At 41.6% G+C, this 22,095-nt stretch overlaps 1 protein-coding gene across 3 annotated transcripts in view; it reads right to left on the reverse strand.

Moving 5' to 3' along the window:
* The window catches only part of MIA3 (MIA SH3 domain ER export factor 3), a 55,860-nt gene extending 46,299 nt beyond the window's left edge, over nucleotides 1-9,561 (reverse strand). For all 3 annotated transcript variants that reach the window (XM_047076531.1, XM_047076533.1, XM_047076530.1), the window contains exons 1-3: nucleotides 9,429-9,561; nucleotides 6,383-6,516; nucleotides 2,693-2,779 (exon numbers count right to left, since the gene is read on the reverse strand). In XM_047076531.1, coding sequence (XP_046932487.1) covers nucleotides 2,693-2,779; nucleotides 6,383-6,516; nucleotides 9,429-9,561 — 354 coding nt within the window. The remainder of the gene's footprint in view (nucleotides 1-2,692; nucleotides 2,780-6,382; nucleotides 6,517-9,428) is intronic.
* Nucleotides 9,562-22,095: the final 12,534 nt, after the last annotated feature.

Consider the following 22,095-nt stretch of genomic DNA (forward strand, 5'->3'; position numbering starts at 1 on the left):
ATTTCCCTTCATCGTCTCCTCCCGAGGATTCATGTGGCTGGTGAGTTTGCTCTGCACCATCCCTGTTTTCTGTTTGGGACCTGCTAGAGGGAACACATATCCTCTCCACTCCATGCTATAAGTTTTATAGAGACAGCCCCCTTGGGGAGGCTAGCTAGCCCTGTTCGCTAGCCCTGTCTGTGGCTGGGTACGTCTGTCTTATTCCACACGACAAAGTTAGGAAACCCATTACTTCTGCACACCCAAGCCATGTTCACCAAAAAGTTTTATCAGTAAGTAATAGTGATACTTTGGTCTCCACATGCCTGACTCCTGAGTCTCTCAATTTGTTCTGAGCACAAGTGGAGAAAAACAGGGTGTCATTTATTGGGTCCCCCAACTCCCAAGAACTGTGCCTGATCTCTTGGGAATTCATGTCATAATAATATGCACAGGGGAAGCTGGAAGATGATCCAGCTTCCCCATCACTGTGCCCTCCAGACTATCCTTCTCTCTTTAACCAGCTAGAGACAGGCAGAATCACCTTGCTGTCAGGCTCTAAGTCTACACAGATTTTTTTTTGGCTCATATTTTCTTGGCGCTGGGAAAGATAAATCAGCCTAGGAAGCCTTATTAAATACAGCCTTATTAAATTATAGGTGCATGGGCAATAAAAATTTAAAGGCACAAATAAGGGTGTCAGGGGGCTCCCCACTTAACTATTACCTCAAGTACAACTTGAAAACAAGATTCAGTAAGGAATATACTCTATTCTACATCAGGGTGGTAGGTGTCATTAAGGTCTGCTTTCAGGACTAGGCATAAACCTACATTCTTCCTTTCCTCCAATAATAAGCAACTTGACGTAAATGGGGCCATAAACGGAAAGTAAGTTTAAAAGCCAACACAGGGGGCGCCTGGGTGGCGCAGTCAGTTAAGCGTCCGACTTCAGCCAGGTCACGATCTCGCGGTCCGTGAGTTCGAGCCCCGCGTCAGGCTCTGGGCTGATGGCTCAGAGCCTGGAGCCTGCTTCCGATTCTGTGTCTCCCTCTCTCTCTGCCCCTCCCCCGTTCATGCTCTTTCTCTCTCTGTCCCAAAAATAAATAAACGTTGAAAAAAAAAAAAAATTTTAAAAGCCAACACAGGTAATTCTCTTCTCCTAACTAAACTCTCACCAAAGTCTGAGGAGCCCTGACCAGTGCAGTAGGGATGAATTTCTTCTTTTCACCACATCCGTTTCCAAGCCACTTTCTTAACACTGAGGGAAGCATGCTGTGGAGGTACACTAAGAAGGCAGACTCCCAAACAAGTGAGGTCACCGCGGCCAATGAACTGCTGTCTCACACCTATATCCTGGGGAGTCTCTTCATTAGGAATGAGGCCAGACAGGTAATGGGGCTGATTTTATGACCCTTGAGACTACAAAGAAATGTTAAGTACAGCACTGGCTCTGAGACTTCATATATTCTGCCAATCTCATCCAACGATGGCCCTAGGCCAGCTGCCTGCATATCTGTAGCACTGCAAAAAAACCTTAAAAAACTGCTCAAAGATTTCTGAATGAAGGTTTTAAAACTCCAGAAAACAGGGCGCCTGCGTGGCTCACTTGGCTAAGCGTCTAACTCTTGGTTTCAGCTCAGGTCACAATCTCACCATTTGTGGGTTCGAATCCCGCGTCCGGCTCTGCTCTGATAGCACAGAGCCTGCTTGGGATTCTCTCTCCCTCTCCCCATCTCTGCCCCTTCTCCCCTCTTTCTCCTTTTCTCTCAAACTAAATAAATTAAAAAAAAAAAAAAAAAAAAAGTCCAGAAAATGATCCGCAGGACTAAGGATCCCAGAACACAGAATCCTTGCCATCACAGAGCTATGTCATGCACCCAGATGAATGCTTTATAGGATGTACAGTCAGTACCATGCAGATCTGAGACCAGACCTCTTCAGAATCTCTCAGGTTCCCTTTTCCAAACCTGTAACGTAACTATAATCCCTTAAATCACTAAAGAATCAGTAATAAGAAAACCACTGTAGGGGCGGCTAACCATGTGACTCTTGATTTTGGCTCAGGTCGTGATCCCATCGTTCATGGGTTTGAGCCCTGTGTTGGGCTCTGTGCTCACAATGCACAGCCTCCTTGGAATTCTGTCTCTCCCTCTCTTTCTGCCCCTCCCTCGCTTGCATGCACAATCTAACAATAAACTTTAAAAAAAGAAAAGGAAAAAAGAAAACTATTGTAAATTGGCATTTCTGACCTAGTACATAGTTTAGCATTTAATCTGATTTCTCTACACTTAAAATGTCTAAGAGCTATTCAATGAGTAAAGTTTTCTAATGGAGATACCTTCTTCTTTAGCCTATAAAAAGGTATAGCTCTTAAACTTAATAACTAAGTACAAAGATATTGAATTCTTAATTTTTTCTCATATAAAGCAGCAAAAAGAAACCCTATATGACTGTACATATTAGACAATTACCAAATAATGACACAGTCTCCCATAAATTCTTTTCAAACATTTTTCTTTTTTTTCTATTTTTAAAAGTTACCTGATTCTAATTTAAAACCTGACACACAAATGTTAACTTCTTTTTTTTCTGGCCCAAATACAAGGACTTTCAAAAATCATTAACTGACTATAACTGATGAATATGAAAGGCAATTTATAACTGAGAACCAAAAAAATTAAAATTAAAATTAAAAATCCATAACATAACTTACATCTGTGGGAACCCGTAGCTCCTCTTCGGTATATTCATGGACTACTTGGATTAAATCTTTTGGAAAATATCCAAAAATACGTCCAACCTGTATGAAAAAACAGGCAAAACACATACCAATCAAAATTCTGTATAAGAAATACAAACGACAGACTTTTCAGCAGTGAGAGGAAACAGATAGATACGTAGGTAGGTACAACCACAAGAGACAGATAATTGCTATGATGATTACACGGATTATTATTCCAATGAAAATTAAGTACAGAATACTTTAAAGTCAATTTTTCTAAAACCACTGAAGTTTCCTTTCATCATGCAACTTAATTCTAAACACAGAGCTAGATTTCTGAAGTAGGTAAAAGACCTACATAACAGAAAGTGTTTGTATATTTTATGGTTAAAACTAAGCACATCAGGTGCACCTGACCGGCTCAGTCGGAAAACTGTGTGCCTCTTGATCTCAGGGTTCTGAGTTCAAGCCCCATGTTGGGTGTAGAGATTACTTAAATAAATACACTTAAAAAAAAAAAAGAATATAAAATTCCTAAAATAAGTGATGACTACAATAAAACAGCAAATATTTATTGATACAACGGGCTGTAGTAGCTTTTTCAAAAACTAGATTTTTGAGTATTTGCAGAGAAAATAAAATTCACACTACTCTACACAAGAAGCTTTAGTTTCATGCAAAGTAAACCTCTAGAGAAAATAACCCCATTTATCTATAGCACTAACAGCTAAAATACACAGAGCATCCTCCTGAGAGGCACACACTGTCCCCTACTGACTGTGTCTAGAAGGAAAAGCAGATCACTGGGAAGGAGGCTGAGAGGCAGATCCAATCCACCAAGGGAAAAAAGGCTTACTTATCACCAACTCCCAAAATAGCCTCATTAGGAGTGCTGTTGTTATATCTGGCAAATATGTGAAAGCCAGTCTCAGTACTAGAATACAGCCTTGAAGATTAGATAAGATAGGGTAATTAAAAACTGCTACACTGGCAGTTAAAATCTGAAAACTCTAAGAAACCAAAAAAGACTGCAGGATGAAAACTAAGAAACAGAAACAAGAGTCAGTTTGAGAGGCACCTGGGTGGACAGTTCATGAGATTGAGCCCCACATCAGGGTCCACACTGACAGTGCAGAGCCTGCTTGGGATTTTCCCTCTCCCTCTCTCTCTGCCCCTCCTCCACTCACGCCCCAGCATACGCTCTTTCTCTCTCAAAATAAATATATAAACTTAAAAAAAAAGGCAATATAGGGGATGCCACGTGAGCAGTGCAAACAAAGTGCCACCTGAACAGTTACCAGACAGCAAGATCCCTTCTGGCTGGGCTGCTGAGGGCAGGGCTTCCCTAAGAAGGCACCATGAGAGGTGAATACGGCCAAAGGAAAATGCCATATATGTCAAGCTCACTTACCAAATGCTCCAACTCAACCACTTCACCGTGTATAAAACAGGCCTAGGTACATGGAAAAAACTTTCCCAGAGTGAAGATTATCAAGAAATCTCACGCGGCAGACTTGCAGGAAGCAGAACAGATCCTTCTTTGTACACAGTGACTCAACCCGAATTATAAGGGCTGAACCTAACCAGCTAGTTGGTCGCTCAAGATTCACCCCTAGGGAGGCACCTGAGCGGCTCAGTCAGCTGAGTGTCTGACTTCAACTCAGATCACGATCTGCAGTCCATGAGTTCGAGCCCCATGTCAGGCTCTGTACTGACAGGCTGGAGCCTAGAGCTGCCTCAGATTCTGTGTCTCCCTCTCTCTCTGCCCCTCCCCCCCCACACACACACTCTCTGTCTCTCTGTCAAAAAAAAAACTAAAAAAAAAAAAAAGATCCCCCCCCCCCCAAGGAATCTGTAACACCAACAAAATGAACCTATTTTTCCCCTTATGTAGGTTTCTCAAGCCTTATTTTCTGTTGTCTGGTATTTTATGGAAAGTAAGTTTCCACAGCAGGGACTGGATATCTGGAAGTTTGGATAATCCTAAGGACATGAAGAATTCTCACTCCTTTTGGTAAAGAAGCAGTCCACACATCACACTTCTTAGAAAGGAAAGGATGATAACTCATAAGGCTTTCAATCAGGTCACTCCTAGGGAATCTCCTCATTAAAAACATCAAAGCCTGAGTTTTATTTACAACAGTCGAAACATGGAAGCCAGCCAAGTGTCCATCGATAGATGAACAGATGAAGACATAGCGTGTGCATACGTGCAGGCACGTGCACACACACACACACTGGAATATTACTCAGACATAAAAAAGAATGAAATCTTGCCATCTGCAACAACATGGATGAACCTAGGGGGTATATAATGCTAAGTGAAATAAGTCAGGCAGAGAAAGATAAATGCCATATGATTTCAATCATAGGTGGAATTTAAGAGATGAAACAAAGGAAAAAAAGAGGCAAATGAAAAAACAGGCACTTAAATCCAGAGAACAAACAGCTGGGTGCCAGAGGGGAGGTCGGCGGGGGGGGGGGGGGGGGGGGGGGGGGGGGGGGGGAGGGGGGGGACGGGACGGGGGAAATAGGTGATGGGGCTTAAAGAGCACAATTATTATGATGAGCACCAAGTAATGTATCGAATTGTAGAGCTGCTATATTGTACACCTGACACTAATATAACCCGGTGTTAAATATTAATATATATTTATATATTAATATATATTATATTATATATAAATATATATTTATGTATATTTAATATATTAAATATATTTAATTATACTTGAATTTAAAAAAAAAATTTTTAAATTCTAAAGCACGATGGAGTCCCTGCTTTCCACATCTGCCATCAGGGCACCTGTAAAACTGCCCGGGAAGACAACAGCTGGGGGCCCTCCAGGAGCAAGTGTCTGAAGAGTGGAGGGCGGGGGGTGGGCAGCAGGCTGACCCAGAAGATGCAAACAAAACATGGAAACAAGAAAAACACACAGTGAAAAGGGCATTTTGCTCTTTTAACAGACCGGGTAACAATATACACGATTAGGCTGCCTATTTCCAGACCTGCCAATCTTTCACAAATGTTAATGATTTAGAAAAAAAAAGAGGGGCACCTGGGTGGCTCAGTCGGTTAAGCATCTGACTTCAGCTCAGGTCATGATCTCATGGCTCATGGGTTCAAGCCCTGCGTCGGGCTCTGTGCTGACAGCTCAGAGCCTGCTTTGGATTCTGTGTCTCTTTCTCTGACTCTCCCCCACCTTCTTTCTCTCTCTCTCTCTCTCTCTCAAAAATGAATAAACATTTTTTTAAAATTAAAAAATAATAATTTAGAAAAAAAGAAATACACAATCAACTTTAAACATGAACACCTGAAACACAGTCCTGCACAAAGTTTACAGGATTAGGGCTAATGCTCACGGCAATGAAGTTCAGAATTTTCCGTTTTCGCCACTTCAACCTTTCCTGTGCACGGAGGAGCCACAGCTGATAAGGCTCATGACTTAATGCTGAGCAACAATAACCAGAAGCAGTTGGGCCCTGTTTAAGGAACAGAGCCCCCACCTAGGGCCAGGCCTGATGCCTGCTGGTGACACACAGCCATCCTCTGTTTTCCCAGTCCAGCAGAGGGGACACGTGAATGCCATCAAAGACCCCAAGAAAACAGTTATTTAAACCCATAGCCCTACAGAAGCCAATAAAAAGTAAGAAAATAAAGTATGTCAAATTTGTACTTACACTTCCAGCCCAAACTTCAGGCGGTCTCCCTGCCAGTTTATAGTAGACATATACGGGGTCACCTTTTTTAAAACTCACGAAACGACAATCGGGGCCTGTGAAATCTTCTAGAGCCTCACCTCGGTACATTAACACTGTAGGTAAAGACAAGGCAGGGAAAAAAAAGAGAGGAAAAAAAAATAGATGTCAGGATTCAACTTTCAGAGTCCACGCTGATTTATCAGGAAAGGAGGTTTCTTCTATTCTGTAAACAACAATCAAGTTTCTCCAGTACTCTCTGGAATCAATCGCTTTCAATTCATATGCTCCAATTAACTAAAATCTTTAGAGCCTTATCATTATATACCATCTCCTACAAGTAGACAGGGGAGAGGGCCGCTTTCTCTGTTTTTCTCTAAGGATAATGCTGGGAAACAAAAAGCAGTGAGTCCACTACCACACATGGCTGGTCTCAAGAGAAACTCTCCAACCTTCTTGTCCTCAATCTCTGCTGTTTCATAATCCTAAAAAGCTTCACTGTGCAACTGGATAAATTCAAGTGCAGATGCTGTCTGGCTTAAGCGTGACTGCATGCCGAGGTAATAAGGAACAGGGGGAGAGCACCCAGGAACCCCCGAGGGGTCAATTAACTTGAACTAACACTAAAAGGCACCATCTCTAAGTGGCTGTAACCGCTATCATGCAGCAGCAGTAAACATTGTCAACTTCACTTGAGGCCACGCTGTCCTCCCCGTGCAGTATCTGGATAAATTAATGGGAAAGTATATCACATCCTATTATGGGTCCAATCACATGACAGGGTAATGTGGAATTATTATGACAGTAGGTAATGTTGATTGTCCCCAACATTACAAAGGTTTCAAAACAAAGGGAAAATACCCTCATTTATTTATGTCTATACACAAAAATCACAAGTGGGCATCACATATTGCAGGGACAAGCAAAACTGTGAGAACTGTTCAGTAGTTACCTTCAGTCTTAAAATGCAGGACATAAATCACACTGGATCTAGAAACTGGTAGAAGCAGAATTTTTCTTTTTGGTGGCCAAATACACAGTTTCTGATGTAAGATGAAATGGACAATAGACGCAATTAAATAGCAGAGAAAAAGAAGGGTGAATGGAAAGAATACTTTTTCTTAAAGCCAATTAGCAATACATTAAAATGCATCTTTAAATACATACTTGGGGGGGTGAACAGATAGATTTGAAGGCGGTTCTTTGAATTTTGATGCTAAAATCCGATTATTTTAATATATGCCCAGCATCCAAATCCAGATAGAATTGGGGGAAAGGCCAGGTTGAAGGTAATGGGCAATTTCAGATTGGGGGTTCTATCAGAACTGGAAGTGGTAATGTTTCTTTTGTTCCCCCTTAGAAGAGATCATGGAGAATCTATAACAATAAACTAGATGACAACATAATGCACACAGTGAAACAACTGTCTGGAAAGTACACAAGGACAGCACACACACGCACACCTTACTAAACAAACACTTTATGCAACACGGTCCCAGACCCTGCTCAGCCGCTGCCGGTCGTTCAGTTACATCTGTTTGGACACACGCCATTTCTCAACTTAAGTGACAACCACGAGCCCTTCCAACACCATGCCTCTGTACTAAGGAAGCATCAGCGATGTGATTCTCCACGTTAACTATGGTTTTGAGGAACCCAAGACAGGGAGTCCTTGAAAGCAAAGCATAGCAAACATTCCGTCTTAGCCAACCCCACTTGCTAATCATCTGGGTTTGCTCAGAGGAAACTGAAGGCAAAAACTGTAAAATCGGCTCCACTTTTGCGGTGTTTAGTTGCTTCAGCCCTAGGTTACCTCTAGGAACCAGTTTAACGCAATCCACGATGCCTCCTCCTCTTGAACGGTGTTGCAGTGGATACAAACTCCTCCAATTATGAAATTTGCTTGTGAATAGCACCGATTTGAACATAAATAGATAAACTGCAGCCATGCGGCCTCTTCGGCATGAATATTTTTTCTATATGTGTTGTTTACAATTTACGAACAGCGGTTGTCACTAAGTTACAAGGTTATTCAAGATCCTCCGGGAGACGGTAAGAATGATTCCGGTCCCACAAACACAGAGGGAGAGATTCCGACAACACAAGTGACTAAAGCTAAAGCTGATCGCGTTTATGAAACCCTTGGGGGAATGCATTATGATTACTTTAATAATCCTCATCTGATTCTGGACATCTCTGGCCTCCTCGCCGCCCACAGTCCATCCCCCACCCCCAATCTAGGACTGGGGAACAATTCCGCTTCCTGCGCAAAGAAGAGGAGGCTGCTGGTCCCAGGTGGCCAATGCAGATTCTTGGCCTCTTTCGAGAGCGAAAGATTTTGGCCTTCCGAAGGTGCCCTCCCTGCCTGGCTGTTTGCAAGGAGACACCCAAGCACAGAAATGACAGGACTGAGGCAGAGCCGGGGCGGAGACCTTGGAATACACTGCATGCTTGGACTCCGGGCTCGTCCCAAACCCAAACTCCAATCCCTGTCAAGAAGGCGGTAGGAGCCCCAAACCCGAGAAAGCGGCTGGGCAAAGGGGCAGCGCCAGCGCGCACTTCCCGAGCCCCAACACCGACCCGCCACGGGGAGAGCACCCGCCGAGCCCTGGGCGCATCGGCGCCCCGACTGCACCCACCCAAGTCCCCGCGGCGGGGGCGGGAGTGCGCTCCCTGCAGCGCGGGGAGCCCAGGGTGCGCGGCGCGTACCCCATGTGTCCCGACTCCCCTCGGGACCGGGCGGGAGCTAGCGCTGCGAGACGCCCCCGAGGAAGCCGGGGGCCACCGCCACCCCTAAGACCCCGCCGCATCAGCAGAGGGAAAGGAAACGCTGGCAACAAGTGGGAGGCGCAGCCCCCCGACCGGGGCCGGCGGGCGCCGAAGACCGAGGGGACGGCGCACGGCCCCGGCGATCGCCCACCCCGTTGTCGCGCCCGCCCGGCCTGCGCCCCCGGCCGGCTCGCGGGGGTGCCCGGCTCCCGCCCCCGCGCGGCCCCGCCGCCGCCGCCGCCGCCCTCCCGCCACTCACTGCTGCACTCGTCGTCCGCGCACAGCTTGTGCTCCGAGAAGCGCCGGCTCGTGCCCGCGTGCGGCTGGCCCGGCACCCGCCAGGCCAGCCCGAGCAGGAGCAGCCAGAAGAGCAGCCCCGGCGCCGCAGCCATGTTGTGGTCACCGCGGGGGAGCCGGCGGCGCGGAGGCGGAGGCGAGGCGGGGCGGGCGCCGGAGGGCGGGGCCGAGGGCGGAGCGCGGCGGGCGGGGCGCGCGGCGGGGCGGGGCGGCGCCGGAGGCTGCGGCGTTCCGGGGCGACACGTCAGCACGGCCTCGGCGAGGGGCTCGAACCCGCTACCCCGTGCTGTCTCCGCCCCGGCGGCCCGCGCTCCTGTCTCCGCTCCCTCGCCCGCTCCTTCGTATTCCTCGCTCACCGGTCTCTGCGACCTTGGAACCCCCACCCCCACCCCGCCGTCCCAACGCGGGTCCCTTCTGGCAGCTTCTGGTTCCTGGTCCAGCCCAAACCAGCCCCCCTCCCACTCCCCTAAATGTTGCTTCGGTGCCTCCTTTTCCAAACTACCAAATCCCACCCACGAGTTGCCGCTGTTAGTCTCCGGATTGAGGCTCCCGGGGGCTCGTTCAGGCTCCCGGGGGTTCCTTGGGGGTCCCATCCATGATCCCCTTAGATTGGGAAGGGGGCGTGAGTAGTGGAATGGTGGGTTGGTGATGGAAATTAGAACTAGTGGCCGGCTTGGTCTTTTTTTGTGTTTTGTGTTTGTTTGTTTGTTTGTAGCCTTGGGGGATAGGGGTAGGCTGTGTATACCAGGGCTGAGGTCTTCAGGTTCTTGGGCCTTTATCCCTAAGGGAAGAAGTAATTCAACACAGATGGGTTGAGCTTCCATTTTATGCTATCATTCATGCCTTGGAGACACTAGGCTGGTGTGGGGGAAGATGTAGGTCAAAAGACAGGTATCTGGCCCTTGTCAAAAGAAATCCACAATTCTTTTGTCAAAAGAATCCACTAAATGACATCAAAACAGCGAAAAAGAATAAACATCAGGTCGCGGGGGGGGGGGGGGGAAGCTAATTAATTGCAGCTAACGTTTATTGAGTTCTTTCTCAACGCCCAGGTGTTATCCTAAGGTCTTTAAACGTATCAATTTGTTTAATATTCACAACAATAGTCCCTCACAATAGAGGATGCTATTACTATCTTCATTTTTAAGATGAGTAAATTGGGGCATTTACACACCTAGTGAGAGATGGAGCTGAGATTCAAACCCAGGGAATATCCTTTTTATCACAATTCTCTAAAGCCTCCATCAAGCAACATGCAATATTTTGTATTTTCTGACTAGGGGAAGCAAAATATTTTTTTAAATAATTTTTTAATTTAATGTTTGTTTGTTTGTTTGTTTATTTTAGAGAGAGAGACAGAGCGCGAGCAGGAGAGGGGCAGAGAGAGGGAGACACAGAATCTGAAGCAGGCTCCAGGCTCCGAGCTGTCAGCACAGAGCCGGAAGCGGGGCTGAAACCCACTGACGGTGAAAATCATGACCTGAGCCAAAGTCGGAGGCTCAACCTCAGGAGCCCCACAAAATCTTTTTATAAATCACGATATAACTGAATTCTCTGTATGGGGGAGGGGAAAAAACGCCGTAAACCTGCAGTGGCTACAATGTTCTGCCTTTGGTTGGAGCACTTGGCATTTGACTGTGACCAGGGGCTTCTCACTGCAATATTCTCTGCTAAGGTTATTCATCCACCTCAACACCAAACCCATCAATTGGTTTTCCAAACTAATTGGATTCTTTAAAAGCAGGAGTAAAGGGGCGCCTGGATGGCTCATTCAGTTGATCATCTGACTCTTGCTTTTGGCTCTGGTCATGAACCCGGGGTCATGGTCCCAGGGTTGTGGGATAGAGCCTTGCATCAGGCTTCAACTGAACATGGAGTCTGCTTAAGATTCTCTCTCTCTCTCAAAAAGAAATAAATTGAAGAAAAAAAAAAAAACAACAGAAAAGCAAGAGGAAAGAATGTGGCCTGTCCATGAGATCCATAGTGTTGAATAAAGAAAAAGATGTGATGTTCACATAGATGTTCACAGTTGTTTGACTATAGGGGCCATGAGATATCCCATTGGTCCAGTGTAGTTCCCATAATTCTCTGGAGAGAATGTACAATGGATAAGGCCACTGTCCATCCAAGGATAGTGCCCTCAAGGGTTCATTTCTTTTCTACTCTGTGTTTATTTGCGCTAGAATCTTAGGTGTATCTAATGGGCATCTTCAACTTAATTGGTTAAAAACCAAACTATTTTCTCTCTCCAACCCTGCTCCTTTAGTCTTCCATATCTCAATAAATGCCATTTTAATTCCCATCTTCCTGGTGCTCAGGTCAAAAACTTACAAATCATTCATGACAACTCTTTCTCTTACACCCAATCCGACCCATCAGCCAATCCTGGGTGTTCTTTATTTTAATAACTTTACTGGAATGTAATTGGCATATGATAAACTGCTCACATTTAAAGTGGACAGTTTGATAAGTTGTGACATATGTATATTCCCATGAGACCATCATTATAATCAAGATAAGTCATGTATCCATTACTGATAAGAGTCCTCATGGTCCTTTGTTATCTTCCCTCCCCTTTTCTGCCAATCTCCACACAACCTTCTGTTGCTATAGATTGATTTGTAATTGCTGGATGTGATATAAATGGAATCATACAGTATATATTCATTTTTTGTTTCTTTATTCACTCAGCGAAAGCATTGGAAATACATCTAGAATCTGTCCACTTCTCACTATCTCTGTGTTAACACTGTAGGCCAAGCCACCATCATCTCTCACCTGAAAGGTTACAATAGCCTTCTCACTGTTCTGCCTTTGCCTCCCTAAGGTCTACCCTGTCAACGGCAACCACAGTGATCATTTCACAAGGTAAATTTGGTCATCTCTCTCCTCTGCTCGAAACCTTACTACAGCTTTCCATTTCCAACTAAAATGCAATGACTTTATGATAGACTGTACTGTATTATTTGATCTGACCTAGCTCATCCCTTTTACCCCCACTTCCTAACACTCTTCTTTCTGTGTTAGTTCCACTCAAACTCGCCAAGCCCGCTCTTGCATCAAAACATTTGTACTTGCAATTTTGCATCAACCTAAAACAGTTTCCCCAAACAGTCCACCTAACTAGTTCCCTCACTTCATCCAGTGTCTGTAATGACACTATTTCTTGTTAGAGAAGCCTTTCTTGATCACTCTATATAAAATAGAGCTCCTTTCATGATTATCTAGCTCATCATCCTGGTTTGCTTTTCTTTACAGCACTGCTACCAGCCTTACATTTGTTTATCTGACTGCCTCCTACCCCAGATAGAAGTTCTTTGGGAGCAAGAAATTTGTTTTGTTCACTGCTATAACATAAATGTCTAGAAAAATGTCTGGGATGTTATGAGGTACTCAACAAATGATTCATTAGATGAACCCATGATTACTCACATATGATAAATATATTACACCACTAACCTACATGGAGCCTCCATATGTAAATAGTACCAAGAGAAAATATGCTATAAGAACAAGGTATTTTGTGTCTTCCCCTCAGCAGGATCTTCAACACATGGAACAGAACCTGGAATACATTTATTGTTGATTAAGGGCATATTTGTTGTGGAGAGAGTGAATGAAATCACTGTGTATTTTTTCCTATGTATTACCAGAATAGATAAGGCAGATAAAAGTAATTCTAATTTTTTAAATTTCTATTTAGAGTAGAATTAATGACAATTCATTGGTGGAAAGGGCAAAATTCCAAAATGATCTAATTCCATATTACTTTGCTAATATTTTCTTTGACAAATATTCAGATATGCTTTTACATGAAGGATGAGAGCTCTCAGTTGGTGAAGAACTGCCTGCTAAGTCTGTTGATTTTCCAGGTTTTCACTTATCTGTATTCTTAATTATTATATTATTGCCTTAAGAAGATATTAACAAGTTATATGGAGAGAAAATTTCTCATCTGACCACAATGAGGGTGATGGTGGTAGTCCATATATAGTATATACATATACTTCCATATATAGTATATATATATATGTGTGTATATATATATGTGTATATATATATATATACTATAATCCACTGTATATTTATCCTGTAACTATATATATATATGTATATGTATACATATATACATATATATATATAATTATAGTGGATAAATCAGCATTCATTTTTTTAAGTTTATTTATTTATTTTAGAGAGAGAGAGAAAGAAGGTGTGTACACGTGGGGGAGGGGCATAGAGAGAGAGGGAGAGCGAGAGAATCCCAACCAGACTCTGAGCTGTCAGCATGGAGCCTGATGTGGGGCTCGATCCCGTGAACCATGAGATCATGACCTGAGCCAAAATCAAGAGGCAGACACTTAACCAACTGAGCCACCAGGAGCCCAAGCATTCATTTTTTAAAAAAATTTTTTTAATGTTTATTTATTTTTGAGAGAGAGAGACAGAGCGTGAGCAGGGGAGGGGCAGAGACAGAGGGAGACACAGAATCTGAAGCAGGCTCCAGGCTCTGAACTGTCAGCACAGAGCCCAAAGCGGGTCTCAAACCCATGGATGGTGAGATCATGACCTGAGCCAAAGTCGGATGCTTAACCGACCAAGCCACCCAGGTGCTCCTGCAGGCATTCATTTTTAATAGCATTTGGTTATCTGGTCCTGATGCTTAACATAAATTCTAATCCTAAGTGTATTATTAACACCTCAAATGGAATTTTCAGGTAAAATTGAGTAAAGGTTGAGTAAAGGTTGAGGTAAAGGTTGAGTAAGAGTTAAAAAAATGTTGGGGGGGGCATAAAAAATAAGACATGGAGGGCTCCTGATCTTAAAGATTTTGCAGTCTGCTTAAGAAGACAAGAGAAATACATCTGAAACAAACAGAAGGCAGAATAATAACATATATAATTGTAGACTTCCCATGGTGCCTGCCCAGGAACTTCTAGTAGGACTAATACTAAAGTTTCCAGAAAGAACCCAGTTTATTGCCAATGATGAAACCACTCAGAGTTCAGAGAATGGTGTAAAATATTTATTGACATATTTATATGTCTTCCAGGCAAGATGGAATAACAGGGGTCAGATTTACGCCCCCCCACCATGTTAAATATCTGAAAAAAATGGGCAAAATATATGAAACAATTTTCAGACATTGGACAATAACCAGTAGAGGACAATGATCCCTAAGATAAGTGGAACAAATGAGATGACTGCTATGATTGCTTCAGCTTACTCTCTGGGTGAAGTTTCCTGGCCATAACCAGAGAAAGGACACTCAAACCGGTGATCTACTTGAGTTGAAGAGATAGATTTGAAAGTTTGGGGAGGTCAAGGCAGCTGGAATTTGCAGGGAAGAGAATAGGAGAGAAGAGAGCTGCATGGAGAAGAGAGAACTGCACAGAGCTCCAGAGATCTGCAGAGGGTACTTTCAAGTCTTCAGCTGAGTAATGATAAGCACCTGTGTGTAAAAAAACTACCTGAGACCAGGGAAAGAACCACCAGAGAGGACAGGAAGAATAACTGTTGTAGAGAATAGTTTGTGCTCCCATCAATCAGAGTGGAAGACCTGTAATAAGCAGGGCATCAGGTAGACTGCTCAGAAAAGGGGAAAGTGTCAGCCTATGATTGAAAGCTCCTCTACCAAAGCTTTAAGACAAACCTTGAAAATGTCAAAATGGTTCCAAGTAAATTGACTGCATTCCAGAACAAAGCTAAAGAATATTTAAAAGAATACAAAATATCCAGTACCCAACAAGGTAAATTCACAATGTCTGGAATCCAATAAAAAATTATGAGGCATACAAAGAAGCAGGACAATACAATGCATAATGAAAATGAAAATCAATCAATAGAAATTTTCACAAGTGACACAATTATTACACAATATAACACAGTTATATTATGTATATTGGATATACATATTATGCTATAGAAAAGCATAAGCATGCAAAGTATAAACATAGAGGATGTAAAAATGATCCAAATTAAACTTAGGTAAACAAAACAATGGCTGTGATGAAAAATATGAATAGGAGGGATCAATAACAGATTAGATACTGCAGAAGAAAACATTACTGAACTTGAAGACAAGGCAATATAAACTCTCCAAAAAGAAAGAGAAAAGAGATGGAAAGAAATGAACAGAGCATCAGTACACACACTTCAGTCCAATATATGTATAATTGTGGTCCCTGAAGGAGATGGGAGGCAGAAAATATGTTTGAAGAATAATAAAAGCATTCCAAATTTGCTGAAAACTCACAGATCTAAAAAACTCAACAAACCCCAAGCACAAGAAACATGAAGAAAACACCAAAGCATATTAAAATGCTTAAAACCATGGGTAATTAAAAAACAAAATTGAAAATCATTTAGAGAAAACAGACACACTATGTACAGAGGAGCAAAGATAAAATGACACAAGACTTCTCATTGGAAAAATAGAAGCCAAACAGTTGTTTGACATATTTAAAGTGGGGGTGAGGTTGGGGGTGGGGAATGACACTCTGGAGTTGTATACTAAGTAAAAATATTTTTCAAAGATTAGGTGAAGTCTTTTCAGCACATGGTGCTGGGACAACTAGATATTCATATGTGAAAGAATGAAATTGAACCATACCTTATACCACGTACAGAAATTAACTTAAAAATGGATCATAGACCTGAATGTAAGAGCTAAAACTATAAAAATCTTACAAGAAAACATAGGGGAAAAATCTTGGCGTATGCAATTATTTCTTAGATATGACACTGAAAGCACAGCAACCAAAGAAAAAAATAAATTGGATAAATTGGATTTTTTCAAACTCAAAACTTCTGTGCTTCAAAGGGTATCATCAAAAGAGTGAAAAGATAAACACACAGAAAGGAGGAAAGTATTTGCCATTCATATACATGATAAGATATTTGTATCTAGGGGGCACCTGGGTGGCTCAGTCAGTTAAGCATCCAACTTCGACTCAAGTCATGATCTCATGGTCCGTGAGTTTGAGCCCCGTGTCGGGCTCTGTGCTGACAGCTCAGAGCCTGGAGCCTGCTTTGGATTCTGTGTCTCCCTCTCTCTCTGACCCTCTCCCATTCATGCTCTGTCTCTGTCTGTCTCAAAAATAAATAAATGTTAAAAAAATTTTTTTAAAGATATTTGTATCTAGAAAATGTGAAGAACTCTTTCTTAAAAAACAACTTCTATTTATTTTATGTGTTTTTTTAATGTTTTATTTATTTTTGAGAGAGAGATAAAGAGAGTGAGAGAGCATGAGCAGGAGAGGGGCAGAGAGAGAGAGGGGGAGGGCAGAAGATCTGAAATGGGTTCTATGCTGACAGCAGCAAGCCTGGTGTGGGGCTCGAACTTATGAACCATGAGATCATGACCTGAGCTGAAGTTGGACTCTCAATGAACTGAGCCACCCAGGTGCCCCAGAATATATAAAGAACTCTTAAAATTCAGTAATAAAAAGACAAATAACCTAATTTCAAAAAACCCACAGAAAAGAATTCAAATAGACATTTCTCCGGAGAAAATATACAATGACCAGGAGTGTAAAAAGGTGCAAACACTTTGGAAAACAACCTAGCAATTCCTCAAGAGGTTAAACAGAGTTAACATATAACTAATTAATTCCACTCCTAGGTAAGTAACTGATAGCAATAAAGAATATATCCACAGAAAACTTTATATACAAATATTCATAGCATCATTACTTATAATAGCCAAAACTGGAAACAACCCAAATGTCCATCAAGTTAATAAATAAAAAAATAAGTAAAAGGTGGTCTATCAAGATAACAGCAATAAAAAAGGAATGAAATATTGATATTTACTACAACAGAAATATCCCTTGAAAATGTTGTGCTAAGTGAAAAAGCCACCCACAAAGACCATATATTATATAGCTCCATTTATATGAAATGTCCAAAATATTTGAATCTATAGAGACAGAAAGTAGATTATTGATTTTCTAGGGATTGAAGAGATAGGTGTATTGGGAGAAGACAGATAAAGAGTACAGGATTTCTCTCTGGGGGTGTGACCAAAATGTTCTAAAATTGATTGTGTGATGCACAACTCTGTGAATGTACTAAAATCCATTGAATTGTACACTTCAAATAGATGAATTGTTTAGTTACGTGAATTATATATCAATAACACTATTACAAAAAAAAAGATTTCCCATCACATAAAAGCAAATTTCTAAATATAAAAAACAAAGCAAAAAGATGATAGAATATATTTTAAGATACACAAAAGCTAAAAGAATTCATTACTACCATATCTATACTGCAAGAAATGTTGATGCTCTTTAGGCAGACAGAAATGACCAGATGAAAATCTGAGTCTAACAAAAGAACAATACAAGAAATGTATGTGTGGGTAAATACGAAATATGTTTCTATTTAATGCACATAAAATATAAAATATTTTTTCTTATTTAAAAAAATCTCTTAAAAATAATTAATTATTTAAAGCAAAAATAATAACATCTTGTGAGGTTCACAACATATGTACAGGTAAAATGTATGGCCACAATTAGATAAAGGCAGAAGAGGATAAATGGAACTATACTGCTGTAAAGACCTACAGCTATAAGGGAAGTGATAAAATATCACATGAAGGTATACTATAACAAGCTAAAGGTGTGTACAAGCTAAAGGCCCTATAGCAATACAAACAACAACAAAATCACAGAGAGGTAGAGCTAGTAAATCAACAGAGGAGGAAATAACACATGTTTAATTAATCCAAAGGGAGAGAGAAAAAGAGGAAAGGGGGAACATAGAACAGAGTATACAAACAGGAAGAAAAATACTAAGACCACAGATTTAAACATAATCATATATCATTAATTGCATTAAATGTAAATGATCTAAAAACTCCTTTAAAAGGCATAGATTTTCAGATTCAATTTATAAAAAGCAAAACTCACCTATATGCTTCCTACAAGAAAACACACTTTAGGGAGGCTGAGTAGTTCATTTGGTTGAGTATCTGCCCTTTTCTTTTTAATGTTTATTTCTGAGAAAGAGAGACAGACAGAGACAGAGCACGAGTGGGAGAGGGGCAGAAAGAGAGAGAGACAGAATCTTAAGCAGGCTCCAGGCACCGAGATGCCAGCACTGAGCCCAATGGCCCAATGTGGGGCTTGAACTCACAAACTGCAAGATCATGACCTAGCTGAAGTCAGATGCTTAACCGACTGAGTCATGCAGTCGCCCAAGCATCTGCCTTTTGATTTTGGCTCAGGTCATGATACCAGTGTCATGGGATCAAGCCCCATGTTGGACTCTGCACTGAACGTGGAACCTGCTTAAGATTCTGTTTCTCTCAAGACATCCAGATGGCCAACCAACACATGAAAAAATGCTCAACATCAATCTTCGTCAGGGAAATACAAATAAAAACCACAATGAGATACCACCTCACACCTGTCAAAACGGCTAACATTAACAACTCAAGCAACAACAGATGTTGGCGAGGATGTGGAGAAAGAGGATCTCTTTTGCATTGATGGTGGGAATGCAAACTGGTGCAGCCACTCTGGAAAACAGTATGGAGACTCCTCAAAAAATGAAAAATAGAACAACCCTATGACCCAGCAATTGCACTAGTAGGTATTTATCCAAGGGATACAGGTATACTGTTTTGAAGGGGCACATGCACCCCAATGTTTATAGCAGCACTATCAACAACAGCCAAAGTATGGAAAGAGCCCAATGGATTAATGGATAAAGATGTGGTGTATATATATATATATATATATATATAGGAGTATAATTCAGCAATCAAAAAGAATGAAATCATGCCATTGCAAGATTGGATGGAACTAGAGGATATTATGCTAAGTGAAATTGGTCAGAGAAAGACAAATATCATATGACTTCACTCATTTGAGGACTTTAAGAGACAAAACAGATGAACATAAGGGAAGGGAAGCAAAAATAATATAAAAGCAGGGAGGGGGACAAAAACATAAGAGACTCTTAAATATGGAGAACAAACAGAGGGTTACTGGAGGGGTTGTGGGAGGGGGGATGGGCTAAATGGATAAGGGGCATTAAGGAATCTACTCCTGAAATCATTGTTGCACTATATGCTAACTTGGATGTAAATTTAAAAAATTAAATAAAAGTTTTCAAAAAAGATTCTCTCTCTCTCTCTCTCTCTCTCTCTCTGCCCCTCTCCCCTGTGCTTGCTCTCTAAAATAAAATTAAAAAAGGAAAACACCCTTTAAATAAAAAAGATAAACCAAGCTAACACAAAACAAAGCTGGAATAGCCATATTAATATCACACAAAGTATGGGGCGCCTGGGTGGCTCAGGTGGTCAAGTGTCTGACTCTTGATTTCGGCTCAGGTCATGATCTCACAGTTCATGGGATCAAGCCCCAAGTTGGGCTCTGTGCTTGACAGTGCAGAACCTGCTTGGGATTCTCTCTCCCTATCTCTGCCTCTCCCTTGCTCTCTCTCTCACAAATAAAGAAGTAAACATTAAAAAATATATCAAAATAATGTTTTAATTTTTTATTTTTTCAAATTTACTCATTTTTAATTTTTTTAAACATTTATTTTCAAGAGACAAAGAGAGAGAGTGCGAGTGGGGGAGGGTCTGAGAGAGAGGGAGACACAGAATCCGAAGCAGGCTCCAGGCTCTGAGCTGTCAGCACAGAGCCTGATGTGGGGCTCGAACTTACAAACCATGAGATCATGACCTGAGCTGAAGTTGGATGCTTAACTGAGCCACCCAGGCGCCCCTTTATTTATTTATTTTGAGAGAGAGCATGCATGCATGTGCATGTGAGTGAGCAGGGGAGGGGTGGAGAGAGAGACTTCCAAGTGGGCTCTGCACTGTCAGCACCCAGGCTGACGTGGGGCTCAAACCCACAAACCACCAGATCATTACCTGAGACAAAATCGGAAGTCAGACACTTAAACTAAGCCACCCAGTTAATTTTAATTCCAGTTGGCTAATATGCATTGTTATATTAGTTTCAGGTGTATAATAAAGTAATTCAACAATTCCATACATCAGCCTGTGCTCATCACAAGTGCACTCCTTGATCCCTATCATCTATTTAGCAACCCCCCACCCCAACCATCAGTTTGTTCTCTATAATTGAATCTTTTTTTTTTAATTTTTTTTTCAACGTTTATTTTTATTTTTGGGACAGAGAGAGACAGAGCATGAACAGGGGAGGGGCAGAGAGAGAGGGAGACACAGAATCGGAAACAGGCTCCAGGCTCTGAGTCATCAGCCCAGAGCCTGACGCGGGGCTCGAACTCACGGACCGCGAGATTGTGACCTGCCTGAAGTCGGACGCTTAACCGACTGCGCCACCTAGGCGCCCCTTGAATCTGTTTCTTGATCTGTCTCTCTTTCTCTCTTTTTCTCCTTTGGTCATTTGTTTTGCTTCCAGAGAAAGATTTCACAACAAAGACTATTACCAAGGGTAAAGGAAAATGTTTCATAAATTTACAGAAATCAATTCATCAGGAGAATATAACAATTTTAAATATTTATACACCTAATAAGAAAGCTTCAAAATACATGAAGCAAAAACAAATCTGATGGGAATATGGCACAAATTCACAACTATACTTGGAGACTTCAATATCACTTTCTCAATAATTGATAGAACAAGTAAGGAGAAAGTCAGTAAGGTTATAGAGGACTTAAACACAGTTAATTTGACTTAACTGATGTCTCTAGAACACTCCACCTGACAACAGTAGAATATGAATTCTTTTCAACTGTTTGTGGAACATTTACCATGATCATGGGCCATAAAACAATACATTAAAAATTTTCAAAACAGGTAAAGTATGTTTTCTGACCACATGAAATTAAATTAGGAATCAATAACAAAAAAAATCTGGAGCATCTCCAAATCTTGAAAATTAAGTAACAAACTTTTAAATAACCCATGAGTCAAAGAATAAATCAAAAGGGAAATCTGAAAGTATTTCACAGTGAATGAAAGTGAAAACCCAACATATCAAAATTTGTGCGACACCATGAAAGTACTTAGAGGGAAACTTACAGCTTAAATGTCTATATTAGAAAACCAGAAAAGTTTCCAATCAACAACTTCAGTTTCCACCTTAAGAAACTGGAAAAATAAGAACAAATTAAAACCCAAGCAGAAGGAAAGAAATAATAAAGATAAGATCAGTAATCAACAAAATAGAAAACAAAAAGAAAACAGAAAACCAATGAGACCAAAAGGTCATTTCTGAATCTCAGTAAAACTTACAAACCTCAGGGCAGCTAGGTGGCTCAGTTGGTTAATCTTCCAACTCCTGATTTCAGCTTAGGTCATGATCTCACAGTTCGAGAGATCAAGCCTTGCTTGTGATTTTCTCTCTCCCTCTCTGCCCCTCCCCCACTCACGTGTGTGTGTGTGTGTGTGTGTGTGTGTGTGTGTGCGCGCGCGCGCGCGCACTCTCAAAATAAATAAATTAAAAAAAAAACTTATACATCTCTAGTCAGACTGAGTAGGAAGAAAAAAAAAAGTAAGACTACACTTAATACCAGAAATGAAACAGAGAGGACATCACTATAGATCCTACAGACTTTAAAAGAATATGAAGAGAATATCATGAACAACTTTATGCCAATAAATGATACAACTAGATGAAAT

Source organism: Lynx rufus, unplaced genomic scaffold (genome assembly GCF_022079265.1).
Source record: "Lynx rufus isolate CCGP_SWC_20201006 ecotype Redwood Valley unplaced genomic scaffold, mLynRuf1.p SCAF_15, whole genome shotgun sequence".
NCBI lineage: Eukaryota > Metazoa > Chordata > Mammalia > Carnivora > Felidae > Lynx > Lynx rufus.